Genomic DNA, 20,556 nt, shown 5'->3' on the forward strand with positions numbered 1-20,556 from the left:
TTTCAATCTCAGTTTTCAATAGCAATATCAAATGTGCAATGATACTCGTTTGTACTCCGGAGAACGGTCATCTCAGTACACGGTAATGACCGCTCAAATCCCACTCAAAGTAGAATGGACTTACGGTGAGACCTCGGCAAACGGCAATAAGTTTCTTTCGGTGAGTAACTTTACGATATTATTTGAATTATATTACAAGTCTGTGACTTGGTTAATTTAATTATTTAATTTCCCTACGAATCGACAATGGTGGAAAGCAATCAACTAGATTGGATTATTTTAAGGCGAGATATCAAATGAAATCTGACTAGAGGTGTGAGGTGTTGTGTGGAGTATTGAACAATAATCATGTCACTGCAGAATTTCGCGAACCGATTCGTATGACCAATTTTAAGCTGATCAGCTCTAATAAGACGTGATTTATTCTCGGAATAAAACACGAGCGCTTGAAATGCAATAAGAGTGGGTACAAGTCTTTCAAGCAAAGGAAAATAAAGAAATAACTTTTAATGTGTAATTAAAATGAATCAATTACAACTACCTATACGAATAAGTACCTATAAGTTTGAAATATTTAGTCTCGTGTACATCATTTGTTTCTCCAAACCGGACAATCCATGATAATATCAGCCGTTCTTTGGTTTTCTAAAATTGTATCGTGGTTCGCTGCGATTTTGTGAACTTGCACAGGATTTTTGAAGTACTATACAAGGGAAGAAAAAAATCAAGTACCTATCTAAGTCAATGTTATCTATAATTGAAATTACTTAGTTTATAATTGAGTGAAGCTGTCTGAGCTGTCAAAATAGTGACAAATAGAAGTTCCATGTTACTCGTACCTCATTCAGCCCATAAGACTCATCCAGATCATACAGATTCTCCTCAGTTCTTATGAACGTGCATTTCGTTTCGAGGTCTCTACTACAATATTCATAATCTTGTATCATTTTATTCAAATGATAACTTCTATCAAGAATATTGTTCTTGATTTCGTCGTTGACGGGTATGTGTGACATTAGTGAAAAGACTGCTTTTTTCTTCAACTCCCAGCTGGTGGCTTTTTCAATGAACGCAAAATACTAATTAAGACATGAAATATTCAGTAAAAAATTAATCAACGTGGTATGCCCTACTTACTTTCTGTTCATTTATAAAAATGTAATGAAACTTACTTCTTCTGTAGCCAATCCTGGTGCCAGGGATTTAAGTATCTGATTACATACGTGATTTTGCATGGTTTTGTCCTCAATAGACTCGAGCTTATTTTTGTTGTAGTAGTCCACTTTTTTCATTGCAAAGAATAAAGGTGACGAGTCAATTAACCATAAATACCCTTTTCTACCAATTTTTTCTAAAATACCAATTGTTTCTAAAGCATACAACCCTCCTAAACTATAACCAATGACGCAAAATTCTTCATCAGGGCCAATTTTTTCCAGGATGAGCTGTGTAGAATTTACTTGTTAATTTGGTGATATAGCTCTTCTACTATTCTATTTACCTATCTTTAAAGGTAATGGAGATACTGACTTTGACAAAGTATTCAGCTAGTTTTTTAAAAGAATCCAAAGGAAGTTCATCGTCAAAGTATTGAAAGCACCATGCTTGAAGTGATAAATTTTTCATAAGAGGTTCCATGAATGTTGCTAATCCTTTATGCGAGCATAAAAATTCATTGATAGATGGAATTTATATAGATACCTACATAGCTGATTCGCGCTATTCTTTCAGTGTACCTATCTCATGATTTGCTTACCTTCTACACCTGGGAAAATGAACAAGGCCGGAGTTGTTTTTTGAATCTCTTGGTGATTTATTGGTATATGAAGAATTGGCTGTTTCATCAATTCAACATCCAAAATAACATTTTGAAACTGCGGGTTTATTGGGCCAATTCCTCCTTATGAGAACATAGTTTTATCATACAGTATTAATAAACTTCTGCTAGGTACCTATTTGATTGGATCGATATAAGTACTTATTATTTACCTGATTTCGAATTCTTTTTTTCTTCTTTGAGCTTATATAATTTTGCAAAGGTCATGGTTCGTAAATCATCTGGACCAAAGAACGTATTGAATTCCGATTCTAAAATTTGTTTTATTTCTAATCCTATAATTGAATCCATTCCCAATTCCGGCAATGTCCATGTTAGACTTATTGTTTTAAGATCTTTAATGCCTGCATTAAGGTATTGTAATAATTTAGGTAAGTATTTAATGTGTCTCAGCTGATTGTCTCTATGTACTATGTTTGAAAATTAGTCTTACCTAAAATGTTGGCTATAGTATTGATAATGTCAGAATCTGCGTGTCGCTTTTCTGCAACAATTATACTGGACACAATTGGATTTGATTGTTTCATGAACAAATTCAACGAATCTAAACAAGATCTCACATTCTGTTGTAATGTTCCTCCTACAATACCATAATCCATCAATGTACATACTTGAAGGGGTGTAGGTGAAATGATCTGGTTGGCATTTTTCGCATTCTATTGAACTCGACGGCGGGTTTTGTGTGGAGGGGGATGAGGGGTGGACTACGGCGGGCCGTCTGTGGTTTTTTGTTGGGAAATTAGAGATGAAAAAAAAGTTGTTGGTGAACCTCAAAAGGCTGTGGAAAAATTTTTGGGTCTCCAACTTGTTCCATCACTTTTCTACCTAGTTTTCAAATTTTGAAACTTACCTACATTGAAAATGGAAACAAAAACTTTTTTGAATTTTTTTGTTTTTGTGATAATAGGTCATATTACATCTATCTACTTGGAAGTAAGAAAGCCGTTTTTGACATTTTTTTAAAAGTTATTTTACGCAAATTTTTAAAATTGGTTCAGAATCGATTACTTTTGTAGTAAGTTATGCCCAAAATCCCTGGAAAAGTGGAAAAAATTTAAACAACTTTCAATACATCTAAGTGGATTATGATCAATTATCGACAACATTTAAAAAAAACATTTTTTTGATTGATTTTTAATATATGTAGGTAGTAGGTACGCTACGTACGTTATAAAATTAGAAACCCCATCAGAAAAGTGATGGTAAAAGTAATGTTGAGGGACACAGCATTTTTCCTTCTGTTTCTTGAGATGCCCCATACAACTTTTTTTCGAATACCCCCATAATTTCCTCCAAAAAAAGTCGAAGATGTCCGACTCTAGGATGCATCTGCCATTTGCCCCTCGCTTCGCTTCGGTCGAGCCAATAATAAAAAATTAAACAGCAAAATTCTTGCAATAATTCCCTAACCACTTGAAAATAGTTGATTTTCTTAAAACGGACTTATAAATTTTTTGTCTGGAAAATGGCATGACCCCCCCCCCCCCCTTAAAAAACATAACTTTGATTCGCCTCTGATTGAACCCGAGAAAAACCGCAAGCTTTACTTACCAATAACAATGTTTAAATTATCCTCAGCGAAATCAGCCACCACTCCAACTTCTCCTATTGCACCCCATTGAATCACCAAAGCAGATAAATTTTCTAAATTTCTCTGTTCGCATATTCTTTCCATTATAGAATTCGCAAATCCATAATTTGTCTGATTCAAGTTTCCTCGTCCGCAACTAACGCTAGAGAAAATCACGAAGTGTTCCAGGTATGGACATAATTTTCTACTTAGTTTGTCCAGATGAACAGTGGCAGTTGATTTTGGTCCAGCAACTAATTCAAATGTTTCATCGCTTTGTTTTGGAAATGGGTCATCTTTTAGAATCTATAAATTTACGAGGATAGTTTTCAAATATCTGCATATTACTATAGGTAGGTCCTTTTTTTCCACTATAGGTACAGGGATGTTCCGGAAATCGTCTGCTAAAATTCAACCGTAGATAGCACTATAGGCAACTGCAAATTTGTGTTCAGGTTGAAAATGGGCTTAATCGATACTTTGAGCCCCAAAAGAAAAAGCAGAGTGGGGTTTTTCAATTTGAGTTGTTTTTGTGGTTAGGAGAGATGATCAAAGTTGCAAAAATGACCGTTTTTGCCTTATTTCAAGGTTCGTAGCGACATCCTTATTGTTTTGCGACAAAAGACTAGGTCATTTTCGAATTCTACGCACTTTTTCAAGTAAACTACTTTCCCCGATTTTTCGAAATTTACAAATGAACAGAATCATCAAAAATAAGGAAATGTTTGAATCATTCAAGTGATACCCGGATGTCCAAAACTCAACATAGTACTCGAGTGTACGAACAAAAAATGTTATTGTGACAAATTGCCTATCTTCAAAATTAAAGGGTTGTCGTGCCTTAGATTTTGAAAATTTTGAATTTTCAAATTGTGTATACGTGCAAAATTTTAAAGATAGGCAATTTGTCTTAATAACATTTTTTGTTTGTCCACTCGAGTACTATGTTGAGTTTTGGGCATCCGGGTATCATTTGAATGATTCAAACATTTCCTTATTTTTGATGATCCTTTTCATTTGTAAATTTCGAGTTTTTCGAAGCACGTAGGTATATCTACTTAGCTAGGGAACTATACATATAACGTAGCTCCTTCAAATTACAAGATAAGCAACCAGCCATAATAACTTTTTTTGTTTATCTACAGCTGAATTTCGGCAGACGATTTCCAGACACTCTTATTTGGGGACTTTCTTACTAAGGCTACGTTAAATATGCCTGCTACTGGTCCCAAGGAATTGGCTTTTAGCAACAGATTTTTCACCCCTTCTTCCTTTGTAACATTGTCAGTATAAATCTCAACATTGACTCCATACGAGCGCCATAATTTCACTCTATAAGATTGATAACCATTTTTTATCCCAGTTCGAGAACTAAGTACAATATTACGAGCTCCTCGTAGAATTAACCAATCAGCAAGTTCCAAGCCAAATCCTCCAAGACCTCCTGTAATGCACATTGAAGATAGATACGTATAAATATATTTCATTTAAAGGAAAGAATTTGATGAGTGATAGATACTATAGATACAGAAAATATGCAAAAATACACACCAATGATGATGTACGATTTGTTTCTTTCACAAAGAACACGAGCTGTTGCTTTTATATGAAGTAAGACAGGCTTTGCATGTAAATCTTCTTCCTCATCTCGTATTTTAATCATAACCTTTCCTATATGCTTTCCAGCTGCCATGAATCTGCAGAAATTTACATATTAGTATAGGTACCTACCACATACATATAAAATAGGATTTTACCTAAAAGCTGATTCTACTTCATCATTTTGAAAAATTGTCCTATGGATTGGTTTCACTATTTTCTGATCCAACATTTCTTGTAGCTTTTTTTGGAAATTCTGAGTGTTGTTAGTTTTTTTCATCATTAGAGCATCTAGTTGTATACTATAAAATGTGATGTTTTTTAAAAAGGAACCCATATCTGTTAAACAATGGAGAGTTGTTAAACAACTATGTATTTTTAGAATTCTATAATTTCAAGTGTTTTGAGCTACGAAATCGTATGAGGTGCAACAACAGAAATATTAAATTATTATGCACCTATACGATTATTTCGAAATATATCATATTTTCCAATTTCCAGAAAATGCCCTCCCTTGGCAACACAACGTAATGAGGCCTTGAGTTTTTCTTCTGACAAACTGTTGAGAACTACATCAACTCCTTTACCATTTGTTTTATTCATTATCTGTATCTCAAATGATGTGTCTCGAGAATTGCAAATTTGGCTCTCAGGTATCTAAAAAAAAATCACATCTTCAGAAATTCTGGTATTGTACCTACATTACATACAGGAAACTTGTTGAAAATTGATTTCAATTTTCAATTTTTTAAGATGATTACCTACTTGAGGGAAATTTTTTTTAATGAATTCAACTTTTTCGGGTGTGCCAACTGTTGTAAAAATGTTGCACCCATAGTGAAGACATATATTGATAGCGGCTTGACCAATACCACCTGTGCCAGCATGTATAAGTATAGAAGATCCCTTTTTCAACTGAATTTTGAAAAACAGGGCATAAATCACCTAGGAATGTATAGAAAAAAATCTTTTCAGTTGAGCATATTCAATTAAAAATTTTAGTCCAATATGTGTACTTATAAAAAAAATGTCTAAGTGAAACATTACTGTGCAATATACGACTGGAATACTAGCAGCAGCTTCTAAAGACATCCAGTTGGGTACTGTCCAGGTATAATCGGGTAATGTCTCGACCATTGTAGCTATGCCTTTAGTGGGTATTATTCCCATTAAACGCCGTCCATTTGCATCTTTACCAGAATATTCTAATCCTTGATGGCCCTTATTGAACAAATAAGATGATCAAGCTAAGTTTTGCTGAACAGCTTTCCGAGACCTTTTTTGATTATCACTGTTGTGCTTACTTCGCGCAAACGACTGTATAAATCACGATAATTGGTCACTGAAACTTTTCCAATAGCTAGCATAACGTCTCGAAAATTAAGACTGCTAAAGTACACGTGAACGAGAGATTTTTCAGTTGAATTTTCATACCTGGTTGAATGCAATGTATGTAATCTCATTAATCAAGAAAATCTTTAAAATGAACAACAGGCAAAAAAAATTATGTAAGGTTAAATATGTAGTATAGTAATTACATGGCGGGGTCCATACTGTCTTCAAGCCACTTGAAAGATGAAAAATCTCCACGTTTTTGCGCTTCACAAAATGCACTTCTTACTTCTATTTCTTTGACTGTTTCAACTGGTAAGTGGCGATAACTCCCCCATTTTCCATTTTTGAAAACATTTTGTGATAGATTTTTGTCAAGTTGAGATTTATAAAATGAATTTTCCAATGTGAAATCTGGAGCGTTTTTATCTACTATAAAGAAACACCTGTGGATGTTTTAGATTAGTTATTTGGACACTGGGAAATAAATGTCTCATTTTTTCGAAAAAATTAATTTGTCGATCTTAGCATTTTTGGATACCTTGTTGAAGATCCTTTTTCTTCTTTTCGCAAACAGTTATGAAAGCCCAGTATTCCACTCGTAGGTTCTTTTTCGGCGTATATAATTAATTTTTCACCTTCTTGTGGTTTAATATCAATTAGAGCGGTTTGCACCTCAGATATCCAACCAAACGAATCATTGTTCATTTTTATAGTTTTGGTATCATATTTTTTCTCCTTGATCTAGGCATAAGGTAACAGAATGAACATTACATAAGTACATATAAATTATTGAAAAATGTCTCCTTTATTCATTCATCATAATTCATATGTATGTAGTTACTGGCAAGGGAATCTCACGAGTGTGTAGTAAACTATTTCATCCGATTTCTTTTAAAGTTAAGAGGTCCATTAGGGTAGTCCACCACAAAATTTTCAGCATGCTCAATCACAAAAGTACAGGACCGACATGCGTCCAAATGTATCAAAATAATTTCAATTTTTGGCCACCAAAAAAAAGTGATATATTTTTTTAAAAGCCTAAAACAATTGAAACAGTAAAATAATGATTTTCATCATATATCAACCATTCTAAAGTCATAGGGTGCAGCTTATCAGAAAAGGGTATTTTTCAAACATTTCTGGCTAAAAGCAGACTCGAAATCATGCCCGAACCTCAAGAAACTTGAATTTTTACTGGAAAATACGATTCCCAAAGTTATACGTATAGCTCTCCAATTGTAGTTTTCAAACATTTTTCGACAAATTTTTCAAAAATTCTGAGCCCTATAATATGTTTTATGGACCCCCAATGATTTTTTTGTGGCGTGACCTCACGTGATGTAAGTACATGTGATGGACGCAACTACTTTACTTTTCTAGACCAGGGCTCGGCCAAAAAATTTCAAGGCATTGATCCGCGTGACACTAAATTTTTAGAACTTGGAGAAAAAAACATTTCTGGCATGCTTCATGTTATTATTATGTATAACTTTTGAAAAACTTGTAGAAAATTTGATCAATTTCTCATCAGAACATAAGTAGTGCTTATAATATTCTCAAAACAATATTATGCAATTCCATTCCATCAAAATCAAAAAATCAATCGATTACAATGCTTTACTATACATTGCTTCGACGCTTCGCGCTGATCAGAAAGCAAATGCACATTACCTTATTACATACTGATTAGGGCGCAGTGAAAAAAAAACATATCCTGGATTTATACAAAAATTGGCGAGCAGGTTCACTTTGAGTGAGAGACTACCCAGTACAGTTATGAGAATTTTGAATTCAGTGAGTCAGGGATGATCAGAAATTCAAATGACAATTTTTGAGGGGGGAGGTAACCAAGGGACTGCACACAAGTTTTGTTACACAAAAGTGGCAAAAAATACTTTTGAGACCTCTGGCTCTGACTCCTGAACGACTGGGGCTCAAAATTTTTCTGGGTAGTCTAGTGTCTCACTCGAAGTAAAGTTCCTCGCCAATTTTCATGCAAATCTACGTAGGATACGTTTTTTGTGTGTGTGAAGGAGGGGGGGCGTTCACTCCATTCAAATATTTATACCTACTTACTTTTCTGAGAAGTAAAATTTTCTCTTCAAGGTTAATTGGGCGACTAAAGCATACATCTAATCCTAAATCGATAAAAGATCTGTTTTCATTCCGAGATTCTTTTGTGATAATAAAACCATCTTCCTTCAAGGTCCGGAAAATTTTTTCCAGGAGCTGAAATGTAATAATATAGTATAAAATTCACATAGGTAGGTGTGGTAAAAGGTATATTCCTTTTAGTTTCATCTTTTTCAGCTTACATCGATTTTGGTTTGAATATTTGGAACGAAGATAATTAAGCTACTATTGTCTTCAGGCAGATTTTCTTTCAATATCTTTACTCCGTTGCCGTTGCAACATTCTTTTTCATTTTCGTTTTCATTTTCTTTTATGATTTCTGAATTCGTTAGTATATTTACACTTGCCTAAAATATCATTATTGATAGGTGAACTTGCAATTTTTGTTCACGCCTTTATTTTGAAATGCCTAGGTATAAAATTAATTAAAGCAAGTATTTTCATTTACTTGAATTAAAGGTAAATCGGCCAGCGTTTTCTCTATAATATTTGAAACTGAAGCATCTTTATTGTATTCTTGGTCTAATAATTCGTAAGTCCTGACTTGTAGAGTGGGCAGGTTTTCCAATGCAATATGAACACATAATCTTATGACTAGATTCAAATCCATCTCCTGTGAAGACATTATTTTGATAACTTAGTCTTAATTCATTTTTGGATATTTTTTTTTTATATATTAAAGGATTACCTCTTCACATATGAATGGTACAAATGTATGCATTTCCAAAACTGGGTCTGCTTTATCTGGACGACGTACAATGTCATTAGTTCCAAATCCCATAATTTGTACTCCACCGGAATTTATTAGCCCAATCGAAGGATAAAAATTGACTGAAACCTCTGTAAAATGTAAGATTACAAAGTAATTTCTTGTTAGGTACCTACTTCTAATCTTATGTCATCAAGTCAGGTCCTAATTAACTACTTACCAGGGTTTTCTTTATCCAAAGTTGCAATCATTTTGTTATGTTTATTTACATCAATGACAAGTTTTCTTATGGATGTAGGCACTAAAAGTTGGCGACAGTCAACATGCACAACTGAAATCTGCGCCATTGTATCCATGAAAGTTGTAAAATTATCATTCCATATTACTTTTCCGTAAGTCCCTATCATAAATGAAATGAGTTAATTTAATGTATATTTATCTCTATAGCAAGTACAGGGTGCCCAGAAATATCGAGCACCCCTAAAAAAGTTTTCTACTAAAATACTTTGGTTGGTCACAGTGAATGATAATAATGATAGCACATGATTGGTTGTTGGACTGGAGAGATAACATTCCACCAATCATATGCATCTATTTCACGTTGCCAACCTATATTTTTAATGGAAAACTTTCTTTGGGGTGCTCGATATTTCTGGGCACCTTGTACATACATACCTACTTAATATGTAATATACCTACCTTTTGATTGTTTGATTTGTATGTGTGTGTATTTACCTGTGGCATTAGCGTACACAACTTTTTTAAACATTCCTTTGTATTGATATCCTCTCAATCTTAGTTCTTTGTAAAAATCTTTTGTATTCAGAGGGAGTATCTGAGAATTGGATATTTCATCTTCAAAAGGTTCCATATTGAATGCTTCGTGACTGATGTTGTTTGGAATTCGTACATTTCCTAATGCTACAAGAGCCCCGCTTTCAGTTATTTCAAATGTACCTTCACCAAGGTGCACTGTAATGCAAAATTTAACGGCACCTGTTGCAAGTGTAACATTTTGAATGAGTTAAACATGAAAAATGTATTTTGTAATTGCTATGTTTCCTATTTAGGCCCACCTTGTTTAGGAATATTAGTAGCTCGTTCAAAACGTATATTTTCAAAAACAATGGAAAGTTCATTTGCTTTTTTGTTCATCATATCTGCAACGACGTCCCAAACTAATTCCTATGAAATGATCCCCAAAAATGAATTTCAAGTTCGAATTTACACATTCATAAAAAAAAAATGTTTTGAAAATTGAGTTCTGTGGTGTCGTCGTTTACTTACTAAATATCCAAACCCTGGATATAAATTTCTTTCATCAATAATGTGACCAGTGATGAATTCAGAAACGATTGATTTTGAATTCACATTAACATATCGAACTGTAGATAGAGAATTATTCTCATTTTTCATTAATCCTACTGGCCACTCTTTGTCATGCTGCCATTTAATAAAAGGCGAGATCATTGGTGTTGTTTTACTGACTGGAAATTCAACCGGTGGGTAGAGATTATCGAGTTTTAAAGCACATCCTGCTTCATACATTCTGTAAATGACGAATCAGTATTATTTTAAGCAGTAGGGAAAGTACATGTAGCTAGACCTAGACACCTTGATACCATTGTACCTTGAAACGATTGTAATTTCAGAAAAAATTCTTCTTTTCGAGATATATGCGCCAGTGAAAAATTATAAAGTACAAAATACATAGTAACTAACTACCATTAAGTAGTCTTCAATCATCTGTTACAACTACAAACACGTCAAACGTTTCCCAGAAATAATGTATTTGACCATAGAATCAAGAGAGATTCATTTACTTTTGCTTTCAGGGCGTTCCAAGTTACATGACCATGTTGTACCTTGAAACAATTTCATCCCCTCGGTTTATCCATTTTTTCAGATGGTTATACAGTAGACTCCCAATTATCCTACTCCGAATTATCCGACTTCCGGGTTATCCGGTACAAATTTATCCGACTTACTTTTCGCATTATTCGACCCACTTAGGTCGGATAATCCAAAAAAAACCCTAATTTTTGATTTTGGAGTGTAAATAATAATGCAGTATGCAGCACTTTGTATTCTAACGATGTTATTTTTCTTGAAATCGATCCAACTCATCTCAAAAAAGTATAATTTGAGTCAGTATTTCATTGTCTTTTATGTACAAAAGTATAATATTTTTGTTTATTCGTAATTTTTTCAATTCTTTGTTCCTGTTTTGAGCCAAAACTTGATTTTCTGGATGAAAAATTGTCTTCTCAAGCTTATGTACTTTATTTCTACGCTAAAAACATCCATGTTGGATTATCCGACTTTTTTGGTATCCGACCCACCTTACCCCCCCCCCCCCGATTAGGTCGGATAATCGGAAGTCTACTGTAATATCATTTTGATAATCTATTTGATACCAACATTCAAACATAGTTTTTAAAAAACTGATGATTTCGTTTTTCAACTTTTTGATCTAATGAAGTTTGTAATGATTCATGTAGGTACTTATGTATTTCCTTTCGGGTGTGATTTTAGTTTGGCCGACGACAAAAAAAGGGCACCAGCATGACAAGCATAGGAACTTTCACGATGAGAAAATCATTACCACAGCTAAATTGATGAAATTTTTCAACTATAGCAAAAATATTTTTAAACGATTGCAAAAAAATTAACGTATTGCCATGTAAGGCAATTGAACGACAAAAATTTTTAGTCAAAAATTGACATTTTAACGACGAAATTATGAAACGTTTAAAAAAAAAAGTAAATACGTGAGTACCTATCTCATAAAAGTAACGTTGTCTTGGCCTTCAACGGATCACTTTTAGAAATCCTTTGTTGATCGTGCAGATTTAAAAAAAATATATTTTTAGTTTTTTTTTTTGTAATATTTCTTCCTTTTTGATACTATATTTGTTCAATTTTCATGAAGTCAGCAGTTCATTGGTGGTTACCAGTTACCAAGAATTTTGGAGTCATTTTCCAAAATGATATTCTATTTCATCGACTGTTCGTCATTTTAAATGGGTTTCGTTGTACGTTTTAACAAACTTCCCGAACTATTTTCTTGGAATTTTTGCTCACAATTAGATCCGTCGAGGTGTTGATTTTCCATCAATTTATGGCTAAATTTTAATCAAATTTCGATTTGAGTGTATTTGATAAACTTTTAGTGATTTTCATTTTCAATAATGTATGTAATTTTACAAGTTTTTCTCTTTCTGAGAGAAACTTCCCTCTTCAAATAGCCCACATCAACCGGGAAATAAGTTTCATCCTGTATGGAATTAGGTACTTACTTCACGGAGAAAAATTCATGTAGTATAAAGTGCTTTAATTGTAGCAAATCACCTTCATTTGTGGCATCATTGTTAAAAGTACCATACTTATAGTTCCTAAAGTACTATTCTTGTAGTACTTCCAAATTATTTATATGTAGTATTCTTTACTATAATTATATAATTTTTTACTACAAGTATGGCACTTTCAAGTGCTACACTTATACCTAGTAAGTTTGACTACTCGTAGTGTCACAAATGAAGGTATAGGTATTGCTATAATTTGTGGTGCTTTGTAGTTTGTATGTACTACTCATTTTTCTCAGTGTTGTGTTTGGGCCTGTTCATTGATAATCTCATCACACACTCCCTGTCATTCATTTACACTTTATTGTCAGACTTTATCTGGTAGGGAACTTATCAATAGGGGTGTTTGAGGACTCCGCAGCGATTTACAGAAACCTCCAGCAATTGTAGAAAACGTAATTACAAAAGGCTGCAGTCCATTTTGAGTCCATCATGAGCTTTCAAAATAAACTCTGATTTTTTACATTTTCTGTGAATTCTGTAGCGTGCTGTAGAGCGCTCGAATACTACAAATATGTATGTACTATTGTTTGTCGTTCGTTCAACTTCTATGAACGTGAAAATGCTTGATGTTGTGCTGACACGCTCTTTTGTCGTGCAAAAAAATACTTTCCCTTCCCCTACCTAGTACCTACTTTACACAATATTAAGTAATGTACTTACTGTCCTAGAGCATTCAAGAAAAAAAGTACTCCATTTTCACGACTTCTTGTTGTTAATGGTATGTTTTCTGCACAGGGAAGTGAACATTTCAGAACATCATTGAGGTATCCATAAGGCCCTATTTCAATCGCTATAGCATTGTTTGGAATATGCCTACAAGTTTCTTCAAAGTATACTGGGTTAAGGAAACTATTTGTAAAATACTGTGGAGAGCAGTATCTTAGTTCATCTGTACACCAAAGATTTTCCAATGCTGATGTGCAGAGCCATTTTTCTGAACGAAGTTTCGGTTCCAAGATTACCTGAGGAAATGTATTGTTTAGGTAGGTACGTATAGGTACTCGAAATTAATTAATTACAAAGCTATAATCTTTTTTCTATTTTGGCATGCATTTGCTTACTTTTTTGAAATGCGAGATCAATTTTAAAGGCGATGAAGCGATGAAGCGGCTATGATATGCGATATTTGATGATTGCACTTCATAAACAGGTATTTGTTTATCTATCAATTCCTCGATAAATTCTTGTATAATATCTGTTGGACCTGATATTGTGCAACTGTTGGGCCCATTATGACACGTGATATCAATTTGTGATGGTATCAGCTTTCTTATGACGTTGTAACCTTGACCTGCAATATAATCTTTTATAAAGCATTTTTTGAAGTCATTTTCCTTAGAATTGAAGAGATTAGTGAGGGTTCCATTGTTGATAATCATTTGAAAGAATCACCCCCGTGTGCTAGTTTTTACCCACATATAGAAGATTAAAATTATGACAAAGAAATAGGTAGGTAGGTGTAAAGCTACAAGGTGACTTGGTCAAAAAATACATCTAAGTATACCTATTGTATAGAATTGCAACTTCTTCTATGATTTTTTTGTTCGTGTTTATTTCAATATGGTAAGTAAAAAATGTCATCTTTATAGTTGAAAGGGTTAATGCTTACCAACAACGACCATTGAACTGTGAATAAATTCAGCCTCTAACGAAACTAAACCACAATAATAAGCAATCAAGATAGTTTGTTCAGCTGTGAGACACCCATCAGCATATGCGCATGCTATTTCTCCAATGGAATGTCCTATTACTCCGTCGGGTGTTATCCCAAGAGCGTCCAGCACATCAATTAAAGCTATCTATTAGAAAATAATTTGTGCTCTCAAATGTGGAAATTGACACACAGCATTTTAGGTCATGATATCATGTGATAATATTAGTGAACAAATTACTTGAATAGCTACGATTCCTACGTATGAATTCAAAACGTTTCTCATTATTTGAGGATCGTTGGATGTAAGTATTCTTGATAAATTCACTCCTCTTGATTCTAAAGTTTTATGGATCTTGTAGATAGATTCAGCAAAAAGGGGTATCTTCATCAATGCTACTCCCATAGTGAGCCACTGAGATCCTACACCACTGAAGATGAACCACAAAGGGCGTTTTCCATCTTGCAAAAACTAAGTAGATACATATTTTTGTTAGGTAATTGATTGGTCTATTGAAAAACATGGACAGGAGGGCATGCAGTATTTTGTTATTCATAGGTCTGGTCATCAAAAGTATTCTTATTACTTTTTTAGATCTTATGTGGTTCCCATTTTGATTTGATATTATATATCCTCGATGAAAGTATCCGTCGATATCATCACTGAAAATTTCGTGAATTAGACGAATGTATTCGTAATCTTTGTGATTTTTCTCCAACTGAAAATTTGAGAATTTGGGCGGTAAAAAAATATTTTTATTGATGCGGAATTTGCTAAGCGTAGGTACTCATACTCACATCATTTAAGAAACAGTCTAATGATTCTTCAGTACGGCCAGAAACAGTAACAAGTTTAGGTAAACTATTGTCTGTGAATTCGTCTTGATTTTTTTTGGTTTTGTTGTGAGGAGAAATTAAAATATGCGCGCTGCTTCCTCCAACTCCAAAGGAACTTATTGCAAAATATTCACCTGTTACAGGTGTTGGTTTTATGATGACCTTCAAGTAAATGCATGGATTTTGTTATCATAAAAATGAAAGCATAATCAAGCGTTGAGGCACTGTTTAGCGCTAAAATTATCTGTAAGTGTAGTCTTCGGATATTTGAGTTATGCTTTACCTACCTCGAGCTTTCCATTATGTAATCCCTTAATATTTGGATTTGGTTTATCAAAGTTTATATTTGGAGGAATTGTGCCTTGTTCAAATGCAATAATCATTTTCGCCAAGGAGCATAAACCTGCAGCTGCTTCACCATGACCCATGTTTGATTTCACTGTGCCTATTTTCAACGGTGTTTCTCGGTTAGCACCGAAAAATTCCTCTACCGAAGTTCCTTCTGTAACATCTCCTACCTTTATGAAAACACAGAAAGATGAATATTATATTATATTATATCATGAGTCATAAATGTTGAAATGTTTCGCTTTAACGCCCTAGTAACTATGTTTTACAGTTGATAATGTAACCACTATTTGTAGGCGCCCTGTTGGTACGTCATATGTACAATATTTAGTTTTAAGCTGGGTATGAATTCCATGTGAATATAGTATTTTATAGTTATGAAAGCTTTGTTCTCGGTAAAAAGTAATGAGTGCATACTTATATGTACCTTTGTTCCAGTACCATGAGTTTCGAGAAATGAGACGAGTTTTGGATTAACGTTTATTTCTTTGTAAAAGCTTTCGTACAGCTGTTTCTGTGGTTTAACTGATGGGCATGCCATTCCTTCTTCCTTGAATCCGTCATGATTGCATTTTGAATGTATTAAAGTTGCATAAATTCTTCTAGCATTTTTTCTTTTTTGTAAAAATATTGCTACTGATGCCTCTGCTCTAGTGATTCCATTTCCTAATGGAATTAAAGACGTAATTCTATGAATGTTATTTCATCAGACGAATATTTTGAGATGATTCTGTTAGTCTAACAACGTAACCTTTACAATTCGCCAACTCCAATTGTTCAGAAATCCGGCTGACTGAAAGAGCATGTCACCCAGACTTTGAAACCAAAATTTGAGCTCCAGAAGTTTATTTTTCGAATATTTATGAATTTTTGAATGAGGTTTCTGACTATATTCTTTCCAAAAATCTTGGCCATGTTCAAATCGAAGGTGAATATCTTGAGAGGTCCCCTAGTGAGCTTCTTTTGCGCTCTTACAGACCATTTTTGAAACCTATAAGGTCTACAATTTAGCACAAACCCGCACACCACCGGTCCTTAATTGGAAAAGTCCCAAAACCTTTATAGCTCATTAGTCATTACACTATTACAGTGTTCAAGTTATGTTAGCTCAAAATTTACAACATTGCTATTTTTCTCAACTTTGAACCATCCGTATCTCCCTCCTAATATACTACATATGTATAAGAACTGCAATTGGTGCCATTCGCCCTCTCTCGTATGAGCTGTATTCGCATTCACATGAATAACATATTTTTTTAAAAACTTCACCTTATGCATTTTTTAGTTTTGTAGTCATTGATAGGTACTTTTTATGGTTATATTCTGTTTACAGTGTTGGTGATTAAATACTTACCATCCGCATCAAAGGGCCGGCATATTCCAGTGGGGCTAAGAATTCCTATTTTCAGATATTCACGTGGTGGTGCTAGGCAAATATTTGAGGCGCACACTAATGCTGCTTCACAGTCTCCATTTTTCATAGCTTTGATCGCATAATCTATAGCTTGATGTGAAGTTGAACAAGCGTTGTCTAATGTAACACTGGGTCCTGTTAAATTAATTCGTTCTTCAGAATCTTCAGCAATTTAAGGTGACATACTAGTATAGGTACATAATTATGTATACAGGGGTCGGCATAAGTTAGTATTCCTATTCAAAAACTGATGCGTTCTTTTTAACACCCTGTTGTGTGTAATGAGTAGATAGAAGGTCTTGTAGGTAGTGCGTTGTGTTCGTGGAAGTCCCACCAACACTTTGGTAATAATAGTTTTTTTCCTCGCTATGTCACTACAGAAAAAAAATAGTACATTACATTACTAGATTAATAATGTGGGTGATTATGAACGAGTGCAAAGTTACTGCGCGAGTCGAAGACGAGCGCTGTAACTTTGCACGAGTTCATAATCACACACTTTATTAATCGCGTAATGTAAGGTGCTTTACATAATAAACACTCGTAACCTCACCATTTTACACTTCTGTTGTTTAGATGCAAAAAATGTGCGTCTATGAGTGACCAAACTTCACCGGTTAAATTTGTTAAATTATGTCCAAACGTAACACGTACGTAATGGCGAGTTTCGCGGCGTTGCCACATAACACCACGTACATAATACGGCTATTATGTACGTGTTTGACCCGGCATTAGGTCGCTCATAATGACGTACATTTTGCATCTAGCGACAGAGGTGTAATGATGAGATTACGAGTGTGTATTACGTAAAATCATTTTCATTTGAAAAAATTTTCGTTTGTGCAAATCGGAATACTAACTTATGCCGACCCCTGTATTACTACTATACCTACGTTTATCCATTGAACATGAAAACAACCGGTTTTGAAAAAAAAACAACAAAAATCAATTTTTTAATACCTATTCATATTGTGTAAGTATAAGTAAAGTAACTTCAAACTTGCAATCTAGTAACGTTATCCCTCCAATAATTACTCACGTAGATGAGATTGTAAGATGCAGTGTTTTGATTTGGGTACATAGGAAGAGTGATATTCCAAAAGGAAAAACAGTTTCCCTTTAAAAGGGTAAATTGGCTATTTAGGCGAGTTTAACACTTTATTTGGGTGGATTTATGATGTAGGAGTGTAGGTATACACTTTATCCACCTGATACTGCTGAAAAAAATTTCAATAAAAATGGAAAAAAGGCGTTTTGGAACATTTTTTTTTAAATGTTCAGTGAATTGGCTGTTTAGGTGAGTTTAACACCTCATTTTGGTAGGTTGATGATGTAGGAATGTGAGTTACTACTTCATCTACCAGGTACCGCTGAAAAACGCACTTCGATAGAACTGGACAAAACGAGTTTTGAAATATCACTCTTCATAGGTAAGACGTGACTGCTGGTTTTGTTTTGGAGGAAAATTGAACAACGAAAAGTGAGCACATAATGTGAATTCATAAAATTACCATGCAATCCAAACCAACGAGAAATTGCGTTTGCTGGTGTAGGTTGGTACTTCATATAAGTCGCACTTTCATCATCCTCATCTGGAGTCTTGCTGTTTTTCACGAAGATATCAAATAAGCCACAAATAACAGCGATGTTTTTTCCGTTGATTTGTTGCAAATTATAACCTTGAAAACGAATTTGTTTGCATGTATGGTGCACACGATACTTTTTTGATTTGAAAATAATATATTTGTACTTAAGCAGGTACCTACATTAGGGTGGATCGCGGCTGAAAAATCCGCGGAAGTTATCCGAATTAGGTAAGTGGGAAATCTTCATTTTGAGGTGAAAGTTACCCTAAAAAATGTTTAGCTCCGAAGATGCCTCTGGAGGGAAGCATTGGGTCCTCAAATAGGGGTTATTTTCGTTTTTGTAGCTACGCAACCTGTTTTGGAAAAAACGATCCACTCTCAAATGAAAGTATTTGAGATTCTGCGTCGATTTGTGCTATTTCCGTCAAATCTAAGACAACTTATAGGGTTCCGCTGAGCAGTTGAAAATTTGCAAATCACTTACCTATTTTTGAATAAATTCGTGTTTTGAAAATTTTTTCTTGGTAAACATTTTACATTAATTATGCCAAAATTTTGAAGGATATCATTCCTAAAGCTAGGAAAATATTTTGGAACGCATTAGTGCTAATTTTTTGGATGATTTACTCAATTTGAGAAAAATGAGAAAATTTCATAGGTTTTTGACCAATTTTTTCAATTTTTTGAAATTGGCAAAAAATGATAAAAAAATTGGCTTCACCGCATTCCAAAATATTTCCTCAGTTTCAGGGATGATATCTTCTAAAATTTTGGCACAAATTATGCGAAATGTTTACCAAGAAAAAAATTTTTAAAACACGAATTTATTCAAAAATAAGTGTTTTGCAAATTTTCAACTACTCAGTCTCTAAAAGTGGTCTTGGATTTTGACGGTAATAGCATCGTAGATCGACGCAGAATCTCAAATACTTCCATTCGGGACTGGGCCATTTTTTCCAAAATCGGTTGCATAGCGGCAGAAACGAAAAAGCCACAATTTTTTTGAAAATACCCCCTATTTGAGGGCTCAGATCTTCTCTCCATGAGCATTTTCGTAAGTACCTAAAATTTTTTGTAGGTAACTTACAACTCAAAATGAAGATCTCTGCTGAATTCGGCCAAATTCCGCCGGATTTTCTTTTTGGGCGACCCACTCTGAGGTACATACATGTATAGTACCTACGTGTACATACACGTAAATAAAATGTATTACTACTGTGCTTTACCTGCATCTATAACTGCTTCAAAAATTCTTTCGAGGAGTAATCTTGTAGAAGTATTCATGCTTTCTACTTCTTTATGATCCATTTTGAAGAAATCGTTATCAAAACGATCTATGTTTTTCATGGGTCCCATTCTTCCCAATACTTTTTCTATAATGTTAATTTTAAGTTTTAAACTACATTACTAGAATTAAATTAGCATTAACTAGGTATAAATAGACAATACTTACGTTTGTCCCATCTTGAAACTTCAGAAATCAAGTCTTTTCCGCTAAACAAATGGTTTTTAAATTCTTCTATATTGTCACTTTGAGGAAAGGTTCCCGAAATTCCAGAAATGACTATATCATTCGGATTGTATGAGTTATGGATTTTCACCGGCATTTTTGAAGATTTTAACCTTTTTTTGGTATAGATATGAAAAAGTCCGAAGTATCACATACAAGTAAACTTTTTGTTAAGTCTCTTTAGTTCAACAAACCACATAACAATACAATAAAATTGATGCTTTGTAAATTACTTATATATGAAAAACAAGCTGGAATGAGCGTTAGGTTGTGATAGTAACTAAATGTCATTAGTCGACTCCTTCAATTTGTGTAATTATTTTACTAGAAAAAATTAAAGGATATTATATTTGATAATTATAGCATTTTTCCCAAGAATACGTACTACTCTTTTTTTTACTGTAGCTAATTAATCGCAAAAATTAAAAATATGAATATTTATAAATGTGAATTTGAGTATGGGTATTTTTGTTACAATGTTAAGAGAGGAGAGGTTGTTTTTTTTTGCATGTTTTTTCACGGGTATTTTGAGTATTACGTATAGTTTATTTCATGCAACTATCTTTCGTTAATTAAATAAAAGTGGTAAATTGAATGCAATACTATAGAACGTAACCAGTAGAATCTTCAGAGGTATCCTTTTAATGATTTAGATTAGA

At 33.8% G+C, this 20,556-nt stretch overlaps 1 protein-coding gene across 1 annotated transcript; it reads right to left on the reverse strand.

Moving 5' to 3' along the window:
* Positions 1–492: 492 nt before the first annotated feature.
* LOC135841324 (fatty acid synthase-like) lies at positions 493–20,184 on the reverse strand. Its single transcript, XM_065358232.1, has 37 exons — positions 19,841–20,184; positions 19,614–19,760; positions 18,313–18,480; positions 16,742–16,936; positions 15,815–16,053; positions 15,327–15,557; positions 15,001–15,201; positions 14,790–14,921; positions 14,444–14,674; positions 14,161–14,350; positions 13,613–13,842; positions 13,212–13,513; positions 10,471–10,732; positions 10,260–10,368; positions 9,919–10,179; positions 9,404–9,583; positions 9,163–9,314; positions 8,923–9,087; positions 8,657–8,821; positions 8,418–8,570; positions 6,880–7,082; positions 6,545–6,784; positions 6,311–6,440; positions 6,054–6,227; positions 5,772–5,951; positions 5,465–5,663; positions 5,165–5,345; positions 4,959–5,104; positions 4,604–4,851; positions 3,389–3,713; positions 2,271–2,417; positions 1,990–2,181; positions 1,757–1,900; positions 1,531–1,652; positions 1,173–1,445; positions 840–1,079; positions 493–703 (listed from the first exon to the last, which is right to left on the reverse strand). Exons 1-37 carry the CDS (start codon positions 19,992–19,994, stop codon positions 590–592), a joined length of 7,125 nt encoding a protein of 2,374 aa, XP_065214304.1. The 5' UTR covers positions 19,995–20,184; the 3' UTR covers positions 493–589.
* Positions 20,185–20,556: the final 372 nt, after the last annotated feature.

The sequence above is a fragment of the Planococcus citri genome, chromosome 3 (assembly GCF_950023065.1).
Source record: "Planococcus citri chromosome 3, ihPlaCitr1.1, whole genome shotgun sequence".
NCBI lineage: Eukaryota > Metazoa > Arthropoda > Insecta > Hemiptera > Pseudococcidae > Planococcus > Planococcus citri.